Source organism: Peromyscus maniculatus, chromosome 2, assembly GCF_049852395.1.
Source record: "Peromyscus maniculatus bairdii isolate BWxNUB_F1_BW_parent chromosome 2, HU_Pman_BW_mat_3.1, whole genome shotgun sequence".
Lineage (NCBI taxonomy): Eukaryota > Metazoa > Chordata > Mammalia > Rodentia > Cricetidae > Peromyscus > Peromyscus maniculatus.
Window position 1 is genome coordinate 87,720,615 of NC_134853.1, and position 27,858 is coordinate 87,748,472.

At 43.8% G+C, this 27,858-nt stretch overlaps 1 protein-coding gene and 1 long non-coding RNA gene across 5 annotated transcripts in view; one reads left to right on the plus strand and one right to left on the minus strand.

Moving 5' to 3' along the window:
* The window catches only part of Astn2 (astrotactin 2), a 952,034-nt gene that overhangs the window by 253,550 nt on the left and 670,626 nt on the right, over nt 1–27,858 (minus strand). For all 4 annotated transcript variants that reach the window (XM_076564364.1, XM_076564363.1, XM_076564362.1 and 1 more), the window contains 3 exons: nt 24,654–24,778; nt 20,413–20,517; nt 17,520–17,699 (listed from right to left, as the gene is read on the minus strand). In XM_076564364.1, the coding sequence (XP_076420479.1) occupies nt 17,520–17,699; nt 20,413–20,517; nt 24,654–24,778 (410 nt within the window). The remainder of the gene's footprint in view (nt 1–17,519; nt 17,700–20,412; nt 20,518–24,653; nt 24,779–27,858) is intronic.
* LOC121827266 (uncharacterized) lies at nt 5,598–8,294 on the plus strand. The gene is made up of 3 exons (XR_006069458.2): nt 5,598–5,696; nt 6,425–6,536; nt 8,168–8,294. It is a non-coding gene; the product is annotated as an uncharacterized LOC121827266 (long non-coding RNA).

A 27,858-nucleotide genomic window follows, 5' to 3' on the forward strand; every position in this document is an offset into this window, starting at 1 on the left:
TGTCCCCTAAATTATCTTTCTATTTTTAAGATCATGAGATAATGTGAAACCACTTCTCAAAAGCATAAACCAAATGAGTCTTGTACTGTTACTTTGTAGTCGAGTTTCACCCATTTTTTATTTTTATTGTTTTTATTTTTTTGCTGGAAATTTCTACAATTCACCATTGCCGCTTTTGCCCCATAACCAGACATACTGGTAAGAAAGCTCAAGCGCTTCTGCCTTTAGTACCTGCACTGTGTTTAAATCTTACAGGCCACAGCCTGTGAACGGGAAGATCCCTTGTCCTCCCCACCTCCAGGCTAGTAAAACCAAGCTGATCTGATTTGCTGCTCAAGTAATCCTTGGACCTTCTTAGGCGTACAGCATTTCTTCCGGAAAGCCTTCTGTGTGGGTAATAAACATGTTCATGTCTGTTTAGTGGGAGTAGTGCTGATTTCAATATTGGAAACAAGTTTTTGGTAAAAAGGGGATTTTTATGGGGATGACTACAATAGTTGACACAGCAGGCTGTCGGTCTAGGTAATCACTACCATTAGAGGGCTCTCGGTTTGGTTTAGCTTGCTAACATACTTTTGTCACCTGGGCTGTGCTGACTGGATACATTTGCTGAGCCCTTCCAGTTATCACAGATACACTCAACTAGGTTGGAATTTTTGATAGCCACTTCAGAACAAAGCACTAATCCTGCTCGTAATGTATCAGCCCAGACCTGAGGTCTCTGAAAAGTTTGAATACTAGCACAAGCTGTGACTGAAACGAAGACTCTGATGAATGACTCTTAGCCTGTACCTTTGGTCCCTGTCCCTACCAGACATTACCCCCATTCTGTACAATACTCACAGGAAATGGTAATAGCCTGTGCACTGTGGGGGCCTATAGATTACCCATGTGGAGGAAAGCTTTGTGGAATATGAAAGCCAATGCTCTCAAAGCAGATGGGTCCAGATGACTGAATAGAATGTGCCACTTGGTCAAAATAGGTTTGGTCCTCAGACTTAGAGCTGAAGTTTGAAACCCATATATCAGACCTACTTAGAGAAACGTTATCCCTAAAGCACCCATAGTACCTGCACAGTGTGGCCAAGGGATGAATTCAAACATAACGTAAGCCTAGTATCTTAAACCCTTTAAAAGTAGCTATGGTAGCCAGAGGAGATCCTGGTCCTGCTGATAGCAGGTCTGGGACTGGAGGAGGAAACAAGCAGGTTAGCTAGGATTCCCCATCCCAGTTACATCTAGTAATTGCCCGAACAGGAAGACAGAAACAGGTCCATGGTGTGACCCAAACTTTACTAAACTCCAAACTTTACTAAACTTGGAACTCCAACCTTTATTAAAATGATTTATATTGCCACAACAAAACAAGATAGAAAGTTGTTAATTGCCCTTTATATCTCTACAACCTGCCTTGTAAATTAACTTCTAATATTTGCTGAAATTGGCAAAACTCTGTGTTCTTAAGATAGCTTTATCTGAGAATTCTCCTGAATTTAAATAGGGTGCCCTGTAATCTTAAGGCAGCTCTACTGAGAACATTTCAGGAGACGTAAGGAAGACAACTATGTATGTCTCATTTTAGTCAACAAACATACAGCCTTGGCTAAATTCCCTATCACCCAGATTACCCATTACCCTGACTGTCCCACAGTGGGCATGGACATGTTGACCAAATGAGTAATAAAGTTGAATTAAGTCTTGGATTCTAAGCAGCTGCCTTGCCAAAATAGGACTGCATGGGCTTCCCCATCCTCCTGTTAAGTAAAATGGTTAATATGGCCCAGTTTAAATGAAAAGAAGGCCTTTGAGGTTTGAAACCCATATAGCAGACCTACTTAGAGAAGAGTTATTATCCCCAAAGCTTCACCAACTAATAGCTCAATTTAGACTGTTCCTAAACCCACACATAACAAATGGCTCCTCACAGTGCATTGTTGTAATTTTAATGCTGGGGGCACACCTATTGAGGCTACCATGCTAATTATTTCTGAAATTACTAACTCTGCCTGACCAACAACTGCTAAATACTTTGCAGTTGCAGATCGGAAAAAAGGAGTTAAGTTTCTGTGCCTATTTTAACAGGCTGGGCCAGTTGGCCTTCACCTTCACTGGACACAACACTCTTTTATTGGGCTACCTGTTGGGAGGGCACCTCAATGGCTGTGCCCTCACTCAGTCTTTGTATACAGATCTTAAGCACACCCATCTTTCTTCAGGAGCACAGTGATGATATCACACTGATCATATCCCTCTCCAAACTATCCATGTGACACCTCCAATAAGGGCATGCAAATAAATCTTCAGCAAAAAAAATCTCATCAAGGAAGATGGATCATTGACTCACATGGTAAAAATTCTTGACACATTGGTTAATTTCTAGAATGTCTAACTTCTGAAGACAAAATATTTCTCACTTTGAGTTTTACTGAAGCCTTTCTATCTAGTGACTCACAAATGTGCCCACCTTAACTGGACTTCTGTGCAACAGAAGGCTCTATAATTGTAATACAGTCTTATATGGCAATGCTTTGGAAATCTCTCATGCCTCCTGAAGTCTATGGACCAGATTGGATAGCTGTAAGTTACCTCTTTACATCTGATGTCTCTTTAGCTCCTGCTATCTGACATTAGGATACAATTACTGGCTACACACTCAGCTATTTTAGAAGTAGGTTGGATGTCATGGGATTTGAGCCTGAGACTCTCCACATTTAGCTGCCTGTTAAACTTTGGGTCATGGAAACAGCATCATGAAAACTTAGTGAGGGCTCTTTATTATACCATAGAGCCATATGGCGTAGCCCATCTGTTGTAGAAGGTTTCCCCTAGTCCTTGCTGATACTTCGGTACTGGTGAAAGTTGCTGCATTCCCAGACACTTGGGTAAGTGGACTAGTCCTAGGGTCAACTGATTAACAACAAAGTGTGTTTATACACTTCACAAATGTTGTACCACCATGATAGGCAAAGAAGCTTGTTGGAAAACTGTCAGTGTGTAGGCCTGAGCTGCGCTGTCCCTGATCATGGGGAAGGACCCAGGAGTAGGCACAAGTAGCCAAACTTCATGTGGTCCTTTAAGCATTGCATATCCTTGCCTACAATCAGCCCCATTTGCCCAGAACCATTATACTCCTGGACCACAGCCAGCAACCTGCTTATCTGTCCCTACCAATGGCAGCAAACAGGTCCCTTCCCAAGATGGCCTCTTTGGTGAAATAACACTGAATTGCTTTCCATAATATAAATCAACATTAGCCACACCCATACTAAATCTATGCAAATGTGTTTCTCACTCCATCCAGCATTCCAGGCATGGCGACTAGTGAGCATGCCTCTTGGGAAAGGACTTACTAGGACTTCCACTTCCTCCCAGATACATGCTTCAGATCTGATAGACAGCCATGAATGCTACTCAAGCAATTTCAAATTCCATTTAAGAAAACAGTTCATGTTCCAGCGGTCCAGTGTCAGGAGTGGGTTGCAATGAAGGTCCTAAATCCACCTTGGATATTAACTGCAGAAAGCTTATAAGCCCTGTGGCCCTCTTACCCTCTTCAGACTCACATCTGGGCAAACTGCCAAGACAGCTAGCTTCCTCCCATCTTGGATACCAGAGAAGACTATATAAGCCCCATACAACATATGGGACCAAGTCTAGTCCCACTCTACACCCCCCATTACCACCACTGTATAAAAGCCAAGGCAGCTGAACAAGGAGGATTCCAACGGTCATGCCAAACTGGATGGATTGAGGCCATGAGGCCTCAACTCTACACAAGAAAGTACAGTAAGTAAGTAAAGCTGGGGAGCAGGATACATGCATGCTTGCAATAACACTTGATGGAAAAAGAGGCCATGAATTTGAAGGTGAACAAGGAAGGATATTCAGGAGGGATTGGAGAGAGAAAGGGGAAGAGAGAGACACTGTAATTAAAATACAAGCACAAAAATAAACAAACAAGTTGAGCTACCCTTCTTTCCTGTCCTCTCAAGCTATTGGGAGCCCCCTCGGGTCCTTCTGAAAAGGCTCATTATATGAGCAAGACATCGTTTCATATCCTGTAATGTGTCTATTTTGCAACCAGCCTCAATATTATTGGTGTGGGGGTGTACCTCCCTGCTTCAGAGTGACAACAAAGCTTTAGAGTTGAATATTGAAAATGACTTCATAATCTGATATATGAGAATGTGGTAAGTTTAATTTTAGAGCAGCCACATGGAATGGCATCCAATATTAAAACTTAAAAATACTAAATCTATAAATCTCTTAAGCCTCGGGATGTGAAAGTTGTTTGACATACTTAATGATTCTGTAAAGACATTAGGAATAAAGTTAAATAACATGGCTCAAGGGATACAGATGGGTGGGGTACACATATCATTTCACCTGATCCAGGACTTAGAGGCTAGATCCAGGAGAGCAAACTTACACTAATTGATACATTTGAAGAAAGGTCATAGAATGAGGAATGGATGTACCTGAGCCATTCAGAGACAGTAATTGTTAGTGAAATGAAGGTGCAAAAAAAAAAAAAAAATCAAGCAAAACCATTTTACGCTGGTGACAATAGCCATGGGTACATTTTTTTTTCTCATCAATGAATTCCAGTCATTTAGTATGTATGAGGACTAGTCTTAAATATCCTATAATGTTTTGCACAAATAAAACTGAACCCAAACTGAACAGCATAGGCAGCCTGTCTGAATGTAATACAGACTATATAAATAAAAAGTCAGAAGCAATACAGAGTTTGATGGGGGAGTAACTCCCCAGAGAAACAAACTGCAAAAAGGAACTTAACTTTTATTCTAGGAGATACTGTCTTCTGTGAGTTCAACATCATTTGCAACCGGGTCCCAAATTTGTATTTTTCATGTCTTAACCTTTTTCTCATTGGATTGGTGTATATCCAACTGCCTTTTTATTTTGCCAGTTTTATAGCCTTGGGAGCCTCAGACTGAATGTGCTCAGTGATGACTTCAGCTCTGCCACATCTGATGCCCATTCCTGACTCCACTGATGGAGCACTAGCAGCCATTTAGGCTGCTGAGCCTGGAAGTTTGGAGCCTTCTCTAATCATTCAGTACTTCTTCCTTCCACCTTCCATGACTCAATCATAAAACCCCCATTTGTAAGCCGGGCGGTGGTGGCACACGCCTTTAATCCCAGCACTCGGGAGGCTGAGGCAGGCAGATCTTTGTGAGTTTGAGGCCAGCCTGGGCTACCAAGTGAGTTCCAGGAAAGGCACAAAGCTACACAGAGAAACCCTGTCTCGAAAAACCAAAACCAAAACCAAAAAAAAAAAAAAAAGAAAAAAAGGCTCCATATTGATTTTCTGGGGATGATTTTATTAAAAAAGGCTTTTATCTGGCCTCATCTGGTCTTCTGACTTCTGACTCATGATGTAACTTCTTGCCCCATGTAAGCACCCACCACTGTTATTCATACCTTTCTAAACACCCAATGGTTTCTGACTGACTTGAGGGCTTTGAAATTCCAAACTGTGAGTTAAATAAATGTCTTCATATGCAGCTTGGGTTGCATATTTTTATAATGCAAAGCTAATTCATCATTATACATTAAACTAGCAACTGAATATATTTTTTCACACCATTTACTCTTTCCTTTTTCCCCAGGACAACCAAACGGTCAGCAGCTGTTGTTTCATCCCTCAGAACACTACTGTAGCTTCCTAGGTTAGATTTTTTGGCTTCCAATCTAGCATCCCACATATACCTCTTCCCACCCCAAGACAAGCCTCGACCTCACACTAGAGAGAAACTCTAAAATGAAAGTGCTCATAAGTAATGTGCAGAACCTTTAAATGGCCTTTCCTTGCTCCTGGTAATGAACATATTTCTTAAGACCTTTAAATACCAGTGGGGTTTGGTTCTTTTCTATCCTTTTATATTCATCTCCCCACCACTCCCCTCTCTCCAGCTCCATCTACTCATCTAAATTGTTTTTGTTGTTGTTGTGTGTTTTTTGTTTGTTTTATTTGCTTACCCCAGACATATTTTTGCACATGCTTTTCTTACTATTGGAAACATCTTTCTTTTTATTGACATCATTGGCTTATGGCCTATCTCCTCTGGGCATCCTAGAATGCTTTACGGACCCTGCATTACTGTTTGTGTGAGGTGTACACAACTCACTTCTTATTTCCTCCACTAACAATTACATGTTGCAGTGTGCCCCTCCTATTACCCTTCTTCACATCCACAACGAATGTCATGAGATGCAGAGCAACATTTAATTCACTGCTACATCTAGTACAGTGCCCAAAACACAGATTGTAGTAAAGTTGTTTCTGAATAATGGAAGGGTAGAGGGGTCAGCTTCGTGCCTATATTGAGGTTTATATGAAGACTCTGGGTCACAATTGATATCAACTGACTTTGTTACCTCCTGTCCCTGCCGCCAGCTGTCTCCCTGAATTCAAAGTCCAACCACAACACATGATGGCCTATGGTTCAAAGTGGGAGGAATGGGTCTCTCTGATTTGTTTCCCTTTGGAGGATCATCTCAACTATGAAGTAAGTGGAAGTCATCTTCCTTCTGGATTCACCCATTCTTTGTCTTGATGCAAAGTCACAAGGAAAGAGAAAGATGCTCAAGAATGCATTTTCAATAGTGCGGTCTGTAAGCTGTGTTACTAAAGCTGTTGCAAGCCAAAGAGATACAATTAGATACATGGCCTCTTGAATTTCCTCTCATCCTAGAGAGGAAAAGGAGTTACCTATCATCTGTGTCCAGATCCTCCTCCTAATTTATGGCTTCCTTTGATAAAATTAGCTGTTCTCTAGAGCATGTTGCTTTCTCTCTACTGATAACTGTATTACATTACAAAAGATCTTTTCTTTTTTAACATTAATTATTTTTTATGCACCAGACTATAGGGACTTTTGCAGCTGTGATCTCCAAAGGAACCAGCTTCCTTATTCCAGGTCATCCATGGAGAGGGAGGGAATCAGGACCTTGAGAACAAGGATTATGAGGAGGAAAGCTTGAGGCCAGGCCTGGCATGTCTGGTCAGTACTAAGATCAGCGTCAGCTCAGTTACTCAATGGTCATGCCAGTTTCTAAGACCTGGCTTAGAATTTGCCCTCTGTCCCAGAGCTGAGCCAGAGTTAAATCACATAGATCTCTATGCCTCTTTCTTCACTCTCCTTGACTAAGTACTTTGATTTATTGCAGAGAGTAATGCTTCTCAGAACAAACAGTTTTGGAATCACTCCCTATGACTAAATGATAGCAAAATGTAAATGATGAGGGTATTGAAGCAGGAAAACATAGGGAAAGGAAGAGACATTCCCATTTGCCATCTCTGTTGCTTTTCATAACTTATTTTATTCCCATGCCCCCCTATATCTTAGTTTCCTACTCATAAACTTACCAAGTTCTGAAGCTATAAAAATTCAATTAAACTGATGTAAATTGTTCAACATACCTCCTGAATAGTGAATTCTAGTACATGGTCCCTGTTGTGATAGGAATGTCATGGGTCATGTAGAATTTGAACTCAAAGAACCTTGGAATCTTAGACTGCTATTCTGCTTCTGCCTATTATCAGCAATGTGATGATTAGCAGATTCTACATTTCTTGTTGGGATGTGCTCATCGTCACATTGTAAAAAGAGGGAATATATCTTTGCTACTGTAGTTGGGAATAGAAAGAGCTACATCATCATACTTTTTGCTTGGGGAAACTAATAATATGAGTGATCATCACTGGATTCATTATAGCTTGATAGCAAACAAAAATAATAATAGCTAGCATTTCCTGGCATTTATTATATGTCAGATGCAATGGTAGTCATTTTTATATACATTGTTTTGTTTAATCGTCATTCTCATAACAATAATGCAATGCAAGTGTTACTGGGCTGACTCTGAAGATCATGGAAACTGAGACTCAGAGTACAAAAATGCCTTGATCCAAGTCACACATTGGACAATGGGACAGATGTCTTACACATAGCCTGATTGTGTGTGTGTGTGTGTGTGTGTGTGTGTGTGTGTGTGTGTGTGCGCACGTGCGCACACGCGTGTGTGAGAGAGAGAGTGTGTGGTGTGTGGTATTCATTCAGAGGGCGCCAATGACTGACTCATGCTGAGTCCCTGCTGTGGACCAATTGGTCATCACAGGCTCTCTTGCCATCTTCAGAACCTCCATGTTGGATGAGATGCTTCCACAGCCATTTCTTGGTGCTTCCCCACTGGCCCATTGTTTGTACTTCATTTGCATCTGGTGATTCAGTTCTTCTGTTTGTGAAATTTCTCAGCACGGAGGTATGAAAGCTTCTCTAAGTACTATGTAACTTGAGGAATAGCAACATCCCAAGTTCTGTAAGGAGAGCCTGGCCCTGCTAGGCTCGGTTGTCCCAGGGTGTTTAACTAGTACTCAGATATGTCAGGCCTTTCTCCACATGCAGCTTTGCCCAGACTCTCCGTCCTCTGCAGTTTCTTAATGGCAAATTCCCACTCACTCACCCCAGCCCCAATGCTCTGCTAGGCGTGCAAAGAAACTCCCCAAGCTCAGGGGTCCACCTCTCAGGCTTCTACCTCTGCTCCCCAGCTTCGGTGCCTTACACATACCTTGGCCTCCTCTGTCAGAGCAGTTATTAAAGGGGAGCAAGGAAGGACATATGGGAGGGTTTCAGAGGGTAAAGGAAGGGAATATTGCAACGTTGTAATCGTCTCCACAAATTTTAAGGTAAAAAATAAAATTAAAAATAGAAACTTTTGGGCAATCTGTATGTTAACTTTCCCTGTTTGACTGTGAGCCTCTTGAGAGAACCAGCTGCATCCTACCCACCTTCTTATTCTTAGGTGTCGCACAGAGCATGTGTGAATGTTAGGAAGTCAAAGCACTACTACAGCATGCTGGGGAAGTAAGGAGGATGGAGAAAAACTACCACGTGGGACAGAGAGGAAAGTGAAAGTGAGTCTGAGGCATCCCTGAGAACTAACTGTGGGCAGGCATCCTCTCAGGATGCCCTTGGCCCGAAGAAAGAAGCTTCAGTGGGTGTGTCCTCTATCCAGAGCATTTGTTCTCGCTGAGAAAGTGAAGAATACAGAACAAAAGCCCCATTCATTGTGTCCAAGGAAACTTCATATTCCTGGTACAATACTGCTGACAGAAAGATGTCCTTTCTAACAACACTGTCCCCTTAGTCCCCGCATCTCATGCCTGATTCTATGACAAAATCAATGTGAGTTGGCTCCAGTTTAAATATAATCATGACAACTAGCTTACCATTGTGTCAATCTCTTATTATTTCTACCAAGACTGTTCCCTTAAGCGAGTCCCCATAAGTCCTCAGAGTTTCAGGATTAGTGTAGTCTGTTTGCTCTTGTGCGCGCGCGCACGCGCACGCACGCACACACACACACACACACACACACACACACACACACACACATATATATATGCACTATATTATATAATGCTATAAACAGTCTGCCAAACGACTGTCATTAATGAATATGTATGAGGTTTTAGCAACAGACGTTTGAATTTATTCTAAATTTTTAGTATAGTTAAGACAAAAAATACCTCTAGTTCATTGTTTTTCCCTTTGTGGCTGTGGGTACTAGTGAGAATAAATTAACCTTCGCTTTCCCATACGAAGCATGGGAATGGCTAATTAACATACACAGGAAAGGAATCACCTCACACACAAGTCATTATTTCCCAGTCTCAGCCCCTGGCAGACAATGCTAAGAGATCTCTGTATTCTTCCTGACTGAGATGGGTCCTAGCCCAGAATCTCTTTCAACACAATACTCCAAGCATCCATTACCACCCAGTTGTAATGGTCCTAAGAGAATGCAGACAAGGCTTGATTATTTCTAGTGTCTCTTCTCACTGTGACGTTTTAAGGTTTTGTTTTTGTTTTGCTTTACCTTATAATGCTGCCCCTAAACTAAGATTTGGAAGCAAGTTGTACTGAGGAGAATTGGTGAGTAAAGAGTATTTCTACTTCTGCCCAGGCTGGGAGCTAAACTCTGAGTCTTAGCATTCTTCCCTTCTTTCAACTGACATAAGAGAAACGGAGCAAGGGAACAAATGGTTCCCTTTAGATGCTAACATCTAAAGAGCTCTCTGAGGCAGCTGTGATATAGTTGGATGGACACCGATTTTGTGATTAAAGTAGCCTGGGTTCAAATCTGTGCTCCACCAAGCTCCCTGTTGTGAACCCTTGACAAGTCATCTCACCCTCTGGAGCCCTGGGTTCCTCAAGCGGGAAATGGAGATAACAATGCCTACCTTACAGACGTGTTATGAAGCGTACATTGGATGAAGTAATGTATGCAAAAGTGCCTTGTAAGATACACTGTGCTGAGCGCCTGGAAAGGATTATTATTCTCAGTATACACCCATAGGAAAAAAGACTAGGGTGTTCCGTTCCAGATGGACTCAATCTAAAATGGGGAACAAATGCTTTTTTTGGTAATTTCATCTTGTGGAAACAGCAATCTCATGGGCCTATTTGTGTTTAATGAACCACATCCTGTATCGTCTTTTTGCATGGTTCTGAGAAGAAATAAGTTGGCTCTCTCTTCCGGTGTGCTGCAAAGTAGGTGTCCAGCTTATATTTAACCTCCCCCAGTCTCTCCCTACTTGCTATAAGAAATAACACTCCCTCATTGCTAGACTGACCCCACAATCATCTGCACAGAAGTCAGGACACAAGGCATAGGGAAAGGGATATTTGGCCAACATCCAGTCCTGTGCTGGTCCCAAGGAAAGAGGAATTTGTTCCAGGCTGAGCATTTTAACCCATGCTACAATTGAGAAAAATGAGGTAGACCCTGAATTCATGCACCTTGGTAAAAAAGAAGCCAGGTTTATCTGAGTCCAAATCGGTGCTATGAGATCTTCTGTAAAGTACTTTTGCACAGCAGTAGCCTTCAATCTTCCTGAAGCAGATTCTCTTTGGGACATAGCAAGAAGGCTATGTATACTTTCTTCCCCAATAAAATACAAAAAGAAAGAACACGTAGACTAAGATGTTAAGATCTATATGACTCTCCCAGGCTTATTCATTCATTCATTCTTCAACAAATATTGCTGAATGGTATCTATATGCCAATCAAGGTTAAGCATGATGCTACAAATGTTTACGAAGCAGAATGGTCTCTGCCTTCATGGAGTTTCCAGTGAGGTAACAGAGATAAACACAAACTATGAGTGTAAAGCTACGTACTGAGGTTAGTTATATGTACCCTCCTTCAATGAGAATGTAATGAAGATGCTTAACCTAGCCCCATTCTTTTTGTAAGATCTCTTGCAAAACTGGCTTTTGAATTGAGTGATTTAGACTATAAAGGTCAAAACCCAGAAGAAGGCTAAGTTTCAGAAGGAAGACAGATTTTTCTAGGACCTGAAGGAGGGTAATAAGACTGAAGGGTAGAGAACACAGGGACATATGGTGCTGAAGAGGTTGGATGGAGACAGATGGCACCTATAGGGCCTTGAGGCCATGGGAATGTGTTTAGAAGTTATCCTCAGTGCAATGATAAGACCTCCAGGAGTTTGAATCCAATGAACAACATAATAAGACCTCCCTGTTTGATCTGTGATGGTTACATTTATGCGTCAAATTGATGGAGTCATTGGAACTTAGATGTCTGGTCAAACATCCTGGGGATATGTGGGAGAGTGACTTTGAATGAGGGTCCTATTTAAACCATTGGACTGTGTGAAGCAGAGTGGCCTCTCTAATGAGAGTTGGCCTCATCTAAGCCATTGAAGGCCTCAGCAGAATAGTCAGGCTGACAACTGAGCTGGAAGAATGCCTCTTATTGGGCTGCCATCAGCTTGATGCTGGTCTTTTCTGCTTTCAGACCCGCATGTAAATATTGGTTCTTCCTTAGGGTTAAGCTGCCAACCTCCCCACTACAGCTAATACCAGCAGCCTAGAAATAAATCATCAGTTTACCTGGGTGTCCAACCTGCTAACTTCAGGTGTTGGAACACCTTAGTCTCTGTAACTGTGTGAACTAGTTCATGAAATGTATCTATGGCTATACTTTTCACTACTCTTTTTATGTGTGTGTATGTGTGGTTTTTTTTTTTTTTTGTGTGTGTGTGTGTGTGTGTGTGTGTGTGTGTGTGTGTGTGTGTGTGTGTTTCATTCTGCTGGTACTGTTTCTCTGGAGAACCCTGGCTATCATATACATCATTAGGACTGTTGTGTAGTGTGGCCTAATGTGGGGCAAGAGTAGCTTCCAGTAGGAGACTGCCGCTGAAACTCAGACAAGCCGTGGTGGCGGCTCTGGGTACAAAGGCAACAGGAAAGTGGAAACAGTGAGGGCATGCAGGAGCTATGATGGGACTTGACAGGGTTTGGAAATGGGGTAGAGGAGTAAGAGAAAAGGAGGTGCTGAGGTTTCCTAGGCCCTGACTCTGCCTCTCAATGGGTAATGGCACCATTCACTGGAATTCTAGAAAAGCACTGGGTTGTATGGAGTTGAGTTCGTGCTGCAGGAGAACAAGCAGGATAGCAAACCTCAGAGGAAGACTTGTAGCAGGAGGTATAAGTGAGGTATAGGATAAGGCCAAACTGTAGAGAACACAAAGAGTATAATAGATTGACAGAGAGATAGCCGGGAAAGAGCGGCCAGAAGGACATGGCTCCTGTCCAGCTTTACTTGTTTGGCAGAGGAAGATAAGCCTGCAAAGAAAGATGAAGAGGAGGGAGGAGAGAGCACGGGAAGATCTGGTTTCACGGAAGCAAGCACACAAACGCACCAAGCTGGAGGCAGCAGACTGTCAAATGCTACTGAAAGGTCAGGCAAGATGCGAAGAAAAAACGGCCCCAGGTTATGAAATCACTGGGGAAGTCATCGGGCACCCTGGAGGTCTCAGATCCCAAGAACAAGCCCTTTCATGTCTCCTTACATCTTTGAAGCAAGATCCCTCAGGAAATAGAGATCTCCGGAGAGTTCTCTAGTTCACAACAGCCGTGGGCCACACCTGTCAACACAAGAGGAAGTGACATTTGACTACATCTTGGTATTCTCTTCCTCACAGCCTGATGCTTGGCTCTGCCTTTCAAATAGCCAAAGACTTTTCCAAAAAGTAGCCCAGGAATATTTCAGTTGACATTCAGAAGTGCTTGGTAATTCAGATGGCAGTGCATTCCCTAGAACTAGCCTGGAAAATTATAGTGGACATAAGACACCTTTAAAAGGGATATTTATCTGTGGGGACATCTCTCTAAACCACAAATGCAAGAGAATTCAGAAACTGGGTATGTGAAGAGATTGTCCTTCCAGAGGGGACAAATGCTCAGAAGAGCTCTGCTCATGATTCCAGACTTTCTCTACTTCTTTGGACTTGGGTTTACCCTTGTCTCTCCTTTTTCCTTCTTCCTCCTTTTCTTTCTCTTTGTTCCTTCACAGAGGCTGAACAATTATTTCACATATTTACCTCCATCCACTAAAACAGAACTTTCTCCACAGAATAAAAGACAACCCTAACCTGTGAGACTGGATCCACCACGGTCTAGTACACAGGAGGAGGTGTCACAGACCCTGGTCGATTCCTCTCTGCTCTACCTCTACAGTCTCCTCTGGGTCGACTACTGTAGCTGAGCTCACTGGGTCACTGCCCACCCTAGACCAATCCGAACCGTTCCCGATCCTGTATCGACTGCCAAGCCATGTTAGTAAAGTCTCCGTTACAGCTCCTCCACACCCCAGTTCACCCCTCTGAATACACACCTGGGAACACCGTGATCTAAATGGGTAGAGGGGACAGCTGGAGGAGGATAACAATGCTCCAGCTCAGTACTAGACACATCTATCCGCTGATTTATTTCCTTATACAGACTACACAACCAGTCTGCTTGCAAATATAGAGACTGTCTCAGAGAGTGAATCAATTTGCCTATGATCACACAAGTACCCAAATGCACGCCTGCGATTTTAATGAGGGCCCAGCTGACTATGGAACTTTGTTTTATTCCCAAATGAAAGATGTTATTCATGAATGAATTTATAAACATGCAATCATAACTGAAGACTCTATATCAAGGTCACAGATAAGTGGAGAATGCAGATATCAAGGCAGGCGATGAAATAAAGCCCCATTCAGGGGAGGGGAGGGATACCGCAACATGTTTTGCAAGTATAATTCTGGGACAGGACACTCAGACCATCACATGGGCTTGGAGAAAGGCATGTGGCCATAGGCGATGGTTATAGGAACTTGACAGGCTGAACATGCTAACCTTGCTTAGGATTCCTAGCTTCCAGAGATGACTTCAGATACTCACTTGCCTTGAAGGCCCACCTTTTCCTGGATTAGGGTTGGTTCAGATCCCACTCTACTGACCTGCCTGGTCCTCCAGGCTCCTTCAGACTGGCAGAAGCCAAAGTCCTCATCTGGTGAAATATAGCTATCTGGCTGGATCTTTCCACTCATCATTGGCATGCCCAGGGGATATTATTCTGGTTTTTACTTTTCTCCTATTATAGCAAAGAAAATTCTCGGGCCCCTTTTTGTTTCTACAGGAGACAGTGCTAACTAAGCTGAACTTTTTCTCCCAGCGGCCACTCTTCAAATGGGCGGAACTCGCAAATAAATCTATAGGCCTGGAAAGGGCTGGGGCATTTATTTCCGATGTCTGGAGATACTGACTACAGGGAATGTCTAGAATCTTTAGCTGAGGTTTAAAATATTCATTTTCTTTCATGCTACTGTTTTTCATGTACCCACTGTGTTCTGGAACTTTTCCCTGCATTTCATCTCACTCACTTGAAAGTTGTGAAAGAGAATTACTATCTCTCATTTAGCATGAGGAATCAGAAAACTTGGAAGCTACTAGGCAATGGGTATATAAGAAGAGGAGGGGGTCCAGATGTGCCCCACTTCACAGCTGCCCCAGCTCCTCTTCCCCCAAGCTCTGCTCCCAGTTATCTGCCACAAACCCCAGACTTAACTGGCCTGGGCCCCGGCCTTTAGAAGATGTTGATGTTACATGACTGATGGCCTAGAAGAGAAATTGTATCAATTGTCTCGGCATGTGAAGGCTCCCAGTGTTCTTTTAACCTCCCAGTCCCATGTATTATGTCCCATTATCAAAAATAAGATAAATCAAGACTTCTGATATGCCGTAGCAGGTAGAGATCAAGAAAGAAACACAGAAAACATTTACCTTGGTTTCCAAGTGTCGGTATGTTCTTCTTGCAACAAATACAGACCAAGAAAGGGGTAAAGGTCTCTGCAGAATGGAGACCCAGAGACGGAAAGCTCCAACACCAGTCATTCAGTCCCCGAAGAGGGGTGGGGGACTCCAGTTGCCGTGTCAGCGTTTTCCTACCCTCTTCCTCCTCCTCTCTTTCTTGTACTAGATTCCATGTCTATTGCAAAGAATGTGATGTTCTTCAATAAGGAAGTCTAGGCCCCGAAAGCAACCAAGGATGGAGATGGGATGACATTTAGCATCACAGTAGTGTCCCAGACCCTGAATGTGGCATGAAGCAAATTAGTTCAGTGGCCACAGCAAGAGAGAGAGTTTTTATAAACATAACCTAATTGTATTACTTCAAAGTCCTGAAGCTTATTGCCCTGCTTAATGATGTGTCACATTATTTATAGGGTGGCGCAATGAGACTTCTATTGATTTAATGCACTTCCTTAAAGACTGTCATTGTCACAGCCATAAAACCGAGCTATTCCCTGACAACTCAATTATGTCCTTTGAGCCTATAAACCACCCATGCCCCACTCAGTTGCACACAGGAAAGCAGGCAGGGGTGCAAACACAGCTGGGGATACAAAAAGCCCAGAGGCAGAACCAAAAGCTACAGATACAGCCAAGGTACATTGGGGGTTCCATCTCACCAGGCACAGTCAGCAGCTGACAAGCACTGAAAGACGGCCTGATGCAGCTTCGATTGGCCTTGGCCCTGACATGCGGAGCTATGTGACTTAGCCCAGACTTCCTTCTCCCACTGAGTTTTAATTTCCCCAAGGCAAGCTGGAGAGCTGAGTTCAATGAGGCTTCCAAGGGCCACAGTGCTCTGGGGTTTGTAGTTATGACTTATGGGGCTCCTGGAGCTAGGGTGATTGAGTCCTGTGGAGAAGGTGCAAGCAGGTTGGTATCATCAATCCTCACCCTTTCTAGCAATTAAGGATATTAACCATAACAGAAAACACCTTGATATAGCTAGAAAATGAATGAATGAATAAATGAATAAATAAATAAATAGATAAATCAATAGATAGATGAGGGGGAGCAAGGAAGGAAGGGAGGAAGAAAAAAAAGAAAGCTAAAAGAAAACAGTTTTTGTAGCCCACCAGTTCCAACTATGAATTCCAACATGGGCCTTGCTGTTCTTCAGCTGTGTCTCTGTGGGCACTTGTCTCTGCGTGTCTGAGACTGGGGTTCTCAAGTGTGAGACTCCATTTCTCAAGTACAGTGACATATTAATTAATGTATAATGCATGCTACTTGGGAGATATCTTAGTGGTTAAAGGGCTTCCTGTACAACGAGAAAGCATGAAGACCAGGGTTTGGATCCCTAGCACCCATATGGTCATCCCAGCAGGCTGCTCATATCCAGCAGGTAGAGGGTAGAAAACAGGAGGTGTCCAAGGAAGTCGGCTAGCTAGATCAGCTGGGTAAGTGAATGGTTTCCAGTGAGAGATGCTGCCTCGATGGGTAAGGTGAGGAGTGATCGAGGAAAACTCCTGATGTCAGCCTCCAGCCTTCCCACCTGAATACACTTTTACACATACAGATGCACACATCAACACTCGTGTAAACACACATGGACCACACACACATACACATGAAAAAGTAGAAGACATCTTTACATACATGTGGTATTTCTAACTTTGTAAAATGTTCATGCGTGAATTACCTCCCCCTTTGCATGTGGTAGGTAGATAGGAGTAATTATCGCAGTACACATTTCAGAGGAAGGGAATACGGAGCCCACACGGGAATGACTTTTCCAAAGCCAATGGCAGAGACTAGTCTTCTGCACTAGGCCACCTTAGACTGAAGGAGTCAGAAATCTGTTGACAGCTGAGAAGAAGAGGGATTTAAGATGGGGTGACCTTCCATGAGGATAACAGCCCCTCTGTGGGTGACACTTGAAACTGTCCCCTGGACTTGAGGAGCAAGTGAGAGCTTTTCCTGCCTCTGCCAAGAAGCCTAAAGAGAAGGTATCATGGAGACACCATGCCCATCCTCTGCCTTTATCTCTGGCAACTGTTTCAAGGGGAAAGCATGGTTTTTTAAAAAAAGAAGCCTATAGCATAAGAAAAGAGTTAAAACACCCGAATGAAAGAATCTTAAGACAGCGTGTTTCCTTACCCTGACCATGGCAAAATGAACTCAGAGAAGGCCAGGGGATCTCCAAGGCCTACGCAATTTTCAGATAGGAGAAACAGGATTTAGATCTGGCGAGGCTCCATTGTTTTCTCAGTTACTTTCCCTCTGTGCCACACCTGGCCACCACCTCCAACTCCCCCACCCCCACCCCCGGCCCCTTACCTTTCTGATACTGGAGCCATAGCTGCTGCTGGACCTTCTTACTGGGGAAGTGGATGATGCAGGTGAGCTCGGAACCGTACAGGGCCTCTGCGATGTAGTGGGAGCCATAGTGCTGGATGAAGGACAGCAGCTCATCCCGACTGCTCTCTTTGGTCAGGATCTTTAGGACATTGGTGAAACCTGGAGGGAGAAGAGCATGTGTGAGTGGTTAGACTTCAGAAGTTGGTTGCGGAAAAATTATATCCCAGTAAGGGCTCCTCCCAGCCAGAATTCATGGCCTTCATCCTCATCACCGTAGCAGCAGGCTGGCAGCTCTAGCCTTACATGTTCACAGCAAAGGCTCACTCTCAGTGCTGGATACTGTGACATAGTAGAACTCTGCAGACAAGGAAGACTTGCCAACCTACATGATGATGACTTTAAGGTCACCATCAGGAAGTTGGAGCTGATGCTTACTTACTGAACAGCTGATGCATACAGGTAGACCACTAGATGTCTTTACTCTCTTAGTTCAAACACTGCAATGTTGCCACCACACCCTCATTAACCTGAAGAGAAGCCAAAGCTGAAAGACTGGAAATAACGCATCTTGACCTTCTATCTAAAAGAGCTGGACTCAAACACTCCTTTGTTTTAACTTCAAGTAAGATGGCTGGAGTCCCGGCATTACATTTGTCCCAGCTCAGTGCAGATTGCATATCTGCTCTAGCTTCTTGCTACATCGCCTTCTTTTCCACCTTTGTCCTCATTTTCTGGGACAGTGGAGTTTTCTTGCTGCCTGCTGTACTGTCCCGGTACTCTGCTAAGTCCTGTTCATTCTCCTGAATATCATTTACACTTCCTCTGAAATTTCCTATGTCGCAAATCCTTAAAGGCCCTCTTGTAATCCTGCCTGCCACTGGATAAAGTTCCATGACCATATCTGGGCCTATAGGAATGCCTGAGTTATCTCCTGTTTCCTTATTTGCAGTTACTGGAACCTGGGATTTCTCTCATCCTTCCTTTATGTATTCAGCACTGTCTCCATACATGAAATTACTGCCTCCCAAGACACACCCCATGCGTCAAGATCTCACGAAACCACCCCTTTCTTAGAAACCTTTCTCACCTGTTCCTGCGCAGAGCACCCGCTCTCTCCCCCCACACTCTGAAGAATTGCCACCTTTACAGATAGAAGCCCTCTTTATCTGTCTCTAAATCCACAGATGCATCTTTCCGATACCCACCCCGGTCGGGCACACTACCAACTCCTGGAACACAGCAAACAGCCAGCCATGGTTATTATCAGAACAGGCAATGGCACATCAAAGGGCAAGCCCCTCTCCAACACCGAAAATGAGCTCCAATTTGCCAACATTTGATTTACAAGGAGCTTCCAGGAACATCATTACTGATTAATTAAAGCAGGTACACCTTTGTAGTTCTAACAGGAACATCACAGTTATATTCACAAGTGCAGGGTGAGGGGGTGGTAGGGAAACAGAAATAGGGCTCAGAGAAAAGGTGCTTGATTAGAACACTCTCTCTCTATCAACCTGTTAACTCGTGCAACTGGGTAATTAATGCAGCAGGGTTAATAATGAGATGGTTTCTGTTAAGTAAAACGTCAATGCCTTGGAGATGCCCTGTGGCTCTTCAGCCAGGCAGACAAAAATGCAATCAAAATCCATGTTCTGTTTTCTCTTCTGGTGCTTGCTAGCCATGTGACCTTGGGTTGGTTGCTTGACCTCTTCGACCTTCAGTTCCTTTGCATGATGATAGATAAGCTAAATTGCTAGTTTCTTGTAGGACTGCTGCAAGCCACAAGACCTGAAACCTTATAACATGCTTGACAGATGTCAGCAACAATCACTGTTTGTATGGCCCAGAGGGTAAAGTCCTCCCAGCCCCAGGTTGAAAGAGCTCCATTTTACTGATGAACAAAGCAGTACTGAAATAAAAAGGAATGAAAGCGAGAACTCAAGAGATAATTAGGGGACACACTGACAAAAAGCCGGTGATAGTGTTGTCAGAACCAGAGTACAAAACCTCAGACTAGGTCTCTTCTTCCCAGGAAGCTTTATTCAATACCTTATTCTCCAGTTTTCATTTATTTATCTTATTCTTCCATCAAACACGGACACCAACAATGTGCTGATTCTCTGTTAGTTTCTGGAGATATTGGAATAAACAGATTCCATAACCTAGCCCCAGTTCTCTGGTCAGAGGGGTAGAGAGACGTGATTCAGACACGAATCAAGTACTGGTTAGTACTTTGCTGGAGGTATTCCAACATCTGCAATTCCTTACATTGTTTATTGAAGAATGGGCAGCGGGGGAGGCACCAAAGAGTTTAGTGTGCATACCCCAGGCAGGGAAAGCTAGGCAGAAGGTTACAGCGAAAGCAAAGTTATGGACAAACATGTTCCATTTCAAAAACTACCAAACACCTTCCCTGCTGGAGCTCAGGGCTCGCATGGATAAAGAATGGGTGACGCATGCATGTGTGTAGAGTGGTGAAGAGTGGGGCCACACGCCGTTGCTGTGTAGAGATGGACAACGAAAGAAGAGAGAACTGAGGAGAGAAGGTACAATCACAAGCCAGAAACACTTCCACAGCATTGCTTAGGTTACTGTTTCCTCCCTTTCTGTTAGCACACTTCTTCACCCCACTCAGAAATTTTTCTTCTAGGAAGCTCCTTCTGTGTCCCTGTGTCCCACTGTCCCGCTGTTGTGCTGTCTCTACTGCAGGGTGTTCACGCCACTGCCTGCTGTGCTGGCCTACCTAGATGCTCTTGCATTCATTCTTTCAGCATCACCAGTACCAGCCAGGGCTTGGGGCATCCTAAGCATTGGAGACCATGTGCGAAATGACCACACGTCCTTTGGTTGCTAGCTGGACAGTGGTCCTCACCTGCTGAGAGAGTGATGGTGCTCAGCTTCACACGGTAGAGGTTGCTCCGGACACGCCACTGCTGCACCATGGGGTAACCCATGGCCTCGTCATACCTGATGTCTCCTAGAGGAAGAAATAAGATAGCATGTGAGCTCGGAGATCATGATACTAACCACAATGCACACTCTGCAGTCCCGGGTTCTGCTCAAAGTGAGAAGAAGCTTGGTCTGGGTCCTGACTGCTGTACTGTTAGAACCAAGCACTGTTCTCCACTGCCGTGCTCTTTAGACACATCTCTATGTTTTCTTCGGGCTTTCAATGTCCCTCTACCTCACACGTAAAAGGTAAATTTATACCCCACCTACCTAAGTCCATCTGTAACGTGTCATGGACATTAGACATCTCGTTGTCTCAGATTTCCCATCTGACATTGCAGGCATAACGTGAGACTTGAATATGGTAACAGAAGTGAAAGTTCTTTCAGTGACTAGAAAGTCTTTGCCTGTAGGACCAGGGTCAGGGGTATATTTTTCTCAGCCCATTTGTTTCATAGTCTTTGCAGTTGATTTTGCACTAAATAGCAGAGGCCACCTGAAAAATCCCTATGTATGGGAAAAATTACCCATCCCTTTATGCTTGCTGACCCTGGTATAAACCATTGGTTGTTAACATGGATATTTATAATCACTATGTGGCAAACCTGTATACCTACATATATTTTTCTAATTCAAATAAATGAGAAATACTGGCTAAACAAACTGAACTTTTTAATTTTGAGCATATTACAATAATTAAAACACACAATAAGTCTCTGTGAAGGTGCTGCTGCTCATGGAACTTCTTTTATATAGAGGGATCATTAAGAATGCATGTTCCACAGAATGCATTTCAGAAATCACAGGTACTGTCAAGATAAAATACAAACAAAGAAGAAACACAACAAAATTGTTGGCAAGCAGGATACCAGATACATGTAAAAAAAATCCTGCCCCCTGATTTATATCTATCTCCATTTTCTAAAATTTCCACCCAAAGCCTTGCATTCTCTCCTCTTTATAATCACGAACAAATGCATTAAAAAGAAATGCTAGTCACGTTAGCAGTTATTAGTGTTGTTATGTAGCTGTGCTTTCTTGCACCTCTGCAAATAGCAGGCACATTTCCTATGCCTTTCTCTTGTCCCCTGGTGAGGAGGCACTTAAAGAGATATTTGATACGGATATTAAAATGAGAATCTCATTGGAACAAATGATTTCTTCCTGGACATTTCTGTAGTATTAAAGTTGTCCATTACTGTCAACTGTTTTTTTTCTCCCTCTTTAGCCTTTTCAGGAATAATATAATTTTGGAGGCTTTCATTTTCAAGTAAAATATTCATGATCCCCTAAGATATGTCCATTGGAGTGAGAATGTTTAGTTATAAATATGTTGTCTCTGTTTATCTGCTCTGTCTTGCCTATGCTCTCTATGTGATGCTGGGAAGGAAAGAGAGAGGGGATCAAAAAAGGAAAGAGAAGACCAGGCTCTTGACCCAGGGCTGAGAAATTCGTCTATTCAAGGAGTCCTAGACACCAAAATCCATGTAGATTCTGTCCCCTGTCCCATCTGCTACTGCCTAGCCATGTTCACAGCTATTGTTTGTGGGGAAGGGGTAATCAACAACTGAGCCCCACCTCTGACAGAAGAAAGCTGAACATTCTGGTGTGGGCTGTTAAAGGACCCTTTCCTCCCATGGTGTGGTATTCAAAGGGAGGAGGTACATTCCGCTTATCAAGCAATTTATAAAACCATCTTTCCTGCCCCTCATTCTATCCCTGGGCCTCCCTCCTAAGTGGCCTCTATCCCATCCTTCATTTACTGTGGTCCCTGCCTTAGCTGGGATTCACACCTGGAATAGAGGCTTCTGTAGTATGTCAGGTTCTTGACATAAAGGCCATGCTGCATTATTTGCAGTTCTCCTACAGAGTCCAGAATGGATCCTGGAATTCAATTGGATATTTGCAATTTCTCAACTGGAATGGTTTTCTCTTCATTCTTAATCTTGAAATTACCTCCGATTCTCACCCCACCCACCATACTCTTTGTACAGTTCCTCCTCTAGGGAAAGGAGATAGAATGAAGCTCTGGGAGAGAAGATTAACTTGTCTCAGTAATTTTACTTTTAAAGATTTATTTTTATTTTATACATGTCGGTATTTTGTCTGCATGCATGTCCGTGCACCATGTGTGTGCAGTGGCTGTGAATGTTGGACGAGGATGTTGGATCCCCTGAAATTAGAGCTACGGATAGTTGTGAACTACCATGTAGGATGCTGGAGAGCAAACCCAGGTCATCTGCAAGAGCAGCCAGTGCTTTTAACTACTATGCCACCACTCTAGCCTCTGGTAATTAAAAAAAAATCTCTTGAATTTTAGCAGTTCCCTTATTAGGAACCTTTCAAACGTCCCTGAGCTAAGACAAATAGTTAAAACAACCTGCAAAATTACTAGAGAACCATAGTAAACCAAACTTCTTATACACATGACCTTCATTCCTTACCACATTTTTAAAAAAGTAACTGTTCTGTCCATGCTGCAAAGATGGAAGCTGTCCAAGGAAACACAATCAACGATGTGTCGGGGGCTTTAAAGAAGTCTTCTAACAGACAATGTAGAGAAATGTGAGCTCTTGTGGATGCTGAGCTGCCCTTACTGGGGTTTTCCAAAGAGGCATGTCTCTCTTAAACCTGATGCCCAATCAGCAGAGAGAATTCAACTAGAATACTCCATGTCACTTAGAATTTCTATGATCGTAGGAAGGGGAAATTAAGGAAGACATAGGAGTCTTTAAAACACTTTGCAGAGATATGTCATCTATGGGTCCATTTGATCTGCATCTTCTTTGAAGTGGGACAAGTCTGGGAGGTGGTGTAAGATAGTGGATAAGGCATCCACTTTGGAGTCCAGATTAATTAGGTTTAATACTTGATGATAATTTACACACTAGCCATGTGACTTTGGAGAAGTATATGGCACCTTAATAATCTGAAATCAGAATAGCAACACTCATGCAGGGTCACGTGGGCTGAACAATAGAAGTAGCCTTGCTCCGCAAGGACACCTTTAACCCATGCAGGGTCTCCTCTGTCTATGCCATTTTACAGGAAAGGCTCATAGTAGTTAGATTTTTTTTTGCTCCTGGCCACTCAGAGATTGCAAGTGATGGGGTGTCTGTCACATTGCAAGTTAATTCCTGTGGGACAATCGTTTTCTAAGTGAGAGGATTCAATCATACTTGAGGGTGGCCAATCTGGGTAGTGGACATCACTCCACTATTATATCACCAAAAATAGAGTCCAGGTCCACTTGTCTTAGAAAAATCAACCCCACCCTCCCAAAAGAGTAGCAGAAAAGTTGGGAGAAGATAAAGAAGAGAAGAAACATACCTTGGAACTAGACAGAAAATTCTGGCACTTTAGGAGAGCCTGAAGGTTTGGGATGGTGAGATAACAGGGAGGGATTGAAAGGATAAAAAACGCAACACTATTCACCAGGGTCTAGTCCTAGTGAACGTCTTGGATGCCGTTGGGCTTATTGGAACCTAGATGCCTTACTCTCAAATTTGGATAAATAAAACTCACCCAGCAAATGGCTCAGTGACCACCTGCAAATAATAAACCACATGACTCAAATGCGTCCATGTGGAGAAAGTCTTGATTCAAGAGTCCACCGATTTAACTCTAGAATGATTTTTTTTTTTTTGTTTTTTTGGTTTTTCGAGACAGGGTTTCTCTGTGTAGCTTTGTGCCTTTCCTGGAACTCGCTTTGGAGACCAGGCTGGCCTCGAACTCACAGAGATCCGCCTGTCTCTGCCTCCCAAGTGCTGGGATCAAAGGCGTGCGCCACCACCGCCCGGCTAGAATGATTTTTAAATGAACAAAGAAAACAAAATTCTGGAAGTATTGAAAAATCAGAAAAAAATGTCACTTGCATGGAAAGTGGTTTGATACTTGGACACAGGCAAAGTCTCAATGGGAAAGGCTGGAAAATCGTTTCTTGTTCTCGGGGAGGTGCCTCTCATGAAGTAGGTCCTAGCCAAGAAGCCGGGCTCTCCTTAAGCCCCTCCTTTTACATGGTTCCTAGCAGGAACCCAAGACAAGGCAGAGAGAGGCCTGGGAGTCTGCCTGGACTGGAGCATCTTGATATGTTCTTGTAGTTCATACAACTGATACAGCTGTGGTCAGTGAGCATGCAGGGGGGGCCTGAAGGGTGTGTCTTACCAGTGAGCAGCTGAAGGTCAGGGAGGGGCTCGGAGAGGACCCCCCGGCATTGCTCTTCCACGGGCAGCGGGATCACCAACAGCCCATCCGCCAGCTGGGGGAAGTCCTTGATGAAGTTGTTCTCCCTGGGGAGGGGGGCAGAGCAAAGAGATTACAGGGCAGAGGAAAGGAATGGGGGCAATGGCAGGGCAAGGAGGCCTGAAGCTTGTTGGAACAGGCTGGGTGGCTTGGCCGTGAAGCCTCCTGAGTCTCAGCTCTGAGAGCATAGCCCTGACCACAGGGTGTGGAATTGAGGCAGGCTGAGCAGCAAAGCCCGGAGCATCCATAGCCACTTACTCTTTCTCTTGCAACCAAGTTTCAATTTCTACAAATGAGGCTTCCATCTCAGGGCTGCTGTAAACACTTAATGGGATCAAGCTGCCTATTGTTTAAGGCATCCTCTGAGGCTCTGCAAACTATATATTTGGCTGAGAACTATCCCATTGCCTAAGCAATGACATGAGTAACCCTGGATGCTAGGGAGCTGAGAAGAGCACCAAGTATTTGAGGTAGCAACAAGGCTGAGCTGAAGGAAGGAGGGGAAGCTTGGAAACTGCCCGTGTGTTAAGGTAGAAGGAACGCTAAAGATACGTTGGTTCGGGCCGATGGGGAAAACGGAGGCCTAGAGACTTGGAAGGCCTTGCCTAACCACAACCAGTAGACTGGACACAAATTCAGGTGTCTTGACTCCCTGACTAGTGCTCTTTGCCCTGCTCTAACTTCAGAGAGGCCTGCCTGCAACCGGATCACAAGACAAACCCCAATGTGACCCTAGAATACGGAGTCCTGGATGGATATGGTTTAAGAGGACAGTGGTGGCAGAGACTGCAGAAAAAGGACACAAACCTCATTATTCTAGACAATAGACTGACCTAAAAATGAAACAGCCAGCCACGGGAGATGGGAAGATTGTTGATACGAGGAGTGTGCGAGCTGGAAATGGGGAAGTCAGTCATTGAGCAGGGTACCAGGGGCATTTCCCTATCTATTCTGACTTGTATGATCACTTTATGGTCAGAGTTAGCAACACTAGTTACAATCTGGACAGGGAGGAGGGGAAGGGAGGAAATAACAAAAGCAGGAGGATGCTTATCCCTTCATTTTGTCCCCTGCCATGGGCAACCTTGAAATGAAAACCAGAGACAAAAACAAAAATACATGATGGCAAACCAAGGCTCTTGAAGCCGGGGCTCCAGGCAGTGCAGAAGCAGCTGAGAAACTATAATTTGGGTTACCTTCTTGTCTTCATTGCAGATGCCCATACCAGTTCCTAGACACTTTCAAAGTCTGCCACCAATCCATTTGTCTAGTGAAAATGTCCTCTAGGGCTGGGTCCAGAGAAGGTGATGTTATCACCACCCTCAACATCTCCAGCATCACCATCATCTTCCCCATCACTCTCACTGCCATCTCTGTTATTCACTGCATCCTTAGTTTGCTAGACTTTAGCAAAGTACTTTACTTATACCTGAATATGTAGTCTTCACTGTGGCTCTTGGGCTAGTATGTGTAAATCACAGATAAGTAACGACGAGATTCTAAGTTTATGAGAACAGAATTTAAAGCCAGGTCTAGCAAAGTTTGGGCCTTTGTTCAGGGGATACATGTGCACTATGGTGAGTTTCCAAGCTACTCTTGCTGTGTAGCATAGTATTTTGTTTGTGTTGAATGTCAATCCGTGGAGCCACGTAGTCTACAAATCTGGGGGCCCAAAAAGAGAGAAGACAGCAGTCTAGGCAATGGAAACACTATACACACCGTAAGAACATTGAGGTGGTTGCTGGACTACAGATGCTTCCCCAAGTGTCCAGTAAAATGGAACGGTATCCCAGGCTCTAATCAGCAACTATCAGATGCTGGTTACAGAGCTCTGGATTGAGTACTATGGACAGAAAGACTGGCTTTGTCCTTTGTTTCCCAGGTCTTCCCAACCTGGTGAGAGAGGGAAACAATGGCTATGCAGTGCAGCCAGTGATCTCGTTGTCAGGCATTCAAGTTGGATTGGAAGAACCCCTTCATCATGTGACCAAAAAGTACTTGGTTTGTAGGTCAGAAAATTAATTTTGATGAGGTATTGAACACTGGGCTCCAGGTCTCCCCCTTTGATATCCTACCTGAGTAATTGGGACAAAGCTCATAAATCTCAATTATCTCATCTATAAAATGAGGATCATAGAAGTTTCCCAGGCTGCTATAATGGAAGAGTGGAAATGGCCTTATTTAACACCTACTGTGTGTCAGGTACCTTGGTAAGCACTTCATGAAGTAGGTGTGGAGATCAACACTCAATTTAAAAGAACCTTTACAAGTCAAGGTCACGTAATTGATAGTGTGAGGTCTTGGGTAGTCTGGTCCCAGAGTCCATAATTCTCATCTCAGTAAATGTACAAGTTGAAAGTCTTACCCCAAGATATGCAGACTGAAGTCCTCTCATAAAGGCCTCAGTCCCCATGAGTTCACAGAACCCAAGCAGGCCACAAGCCGAGAGAAGGAGCTGTGGCATCTTACAACCTGACTGCATAGAGGCTCTGTTCTCACTGGGACTTCAGCAGTCCTCACCACGAGGTGGGCGTGATCACATTATTCTACTTAAACAACATGGAGAAGGTGGCTGTACCAGATGTGAAGTGGCCCCCAGTGATTTACAGTCTGAGCACATTTGGTAACTAGGCCTCGGAGGGAAATTTCCTTAATTTCCTTTACTACCTTAGGAGGGGAGGGTCTCTCTATATTCACCAACTTTTGTATATACATCTTAAACTGCAGGAGAGGGAAGTTACACCCACTAGTACCCCTCGCTCTCCTCCTCCAACTCCTGTGCTTTCTGGCCTAGCCAGTCTTAGGATTTTGGGACATCTGACATCAGTGGACAACTGAAAGATGCACATGGGTAACCCCAAGTGGCAGGAAACATGTCTCTTCTTGCATAAATAGTTCCCTTTGAGCTTCCAGAAAAGGATTTCCAGAGAGTAGCCTGACGAAGCTCATGAGGAAGGGGAATATGGGAGGGAGGAGGAATCTGTTGTCATAGACAGCTGAGAGGGGCGCACACAGGCAAGGATGAAGCCTTGAATGGCAGGACGGCAGCGGCTACATCTTTCCCAAGTAATAAATCCATTCCCGGCAGTCTGGGCAATGCCCACAGTCCTGCACAGCCTCCGCCAGC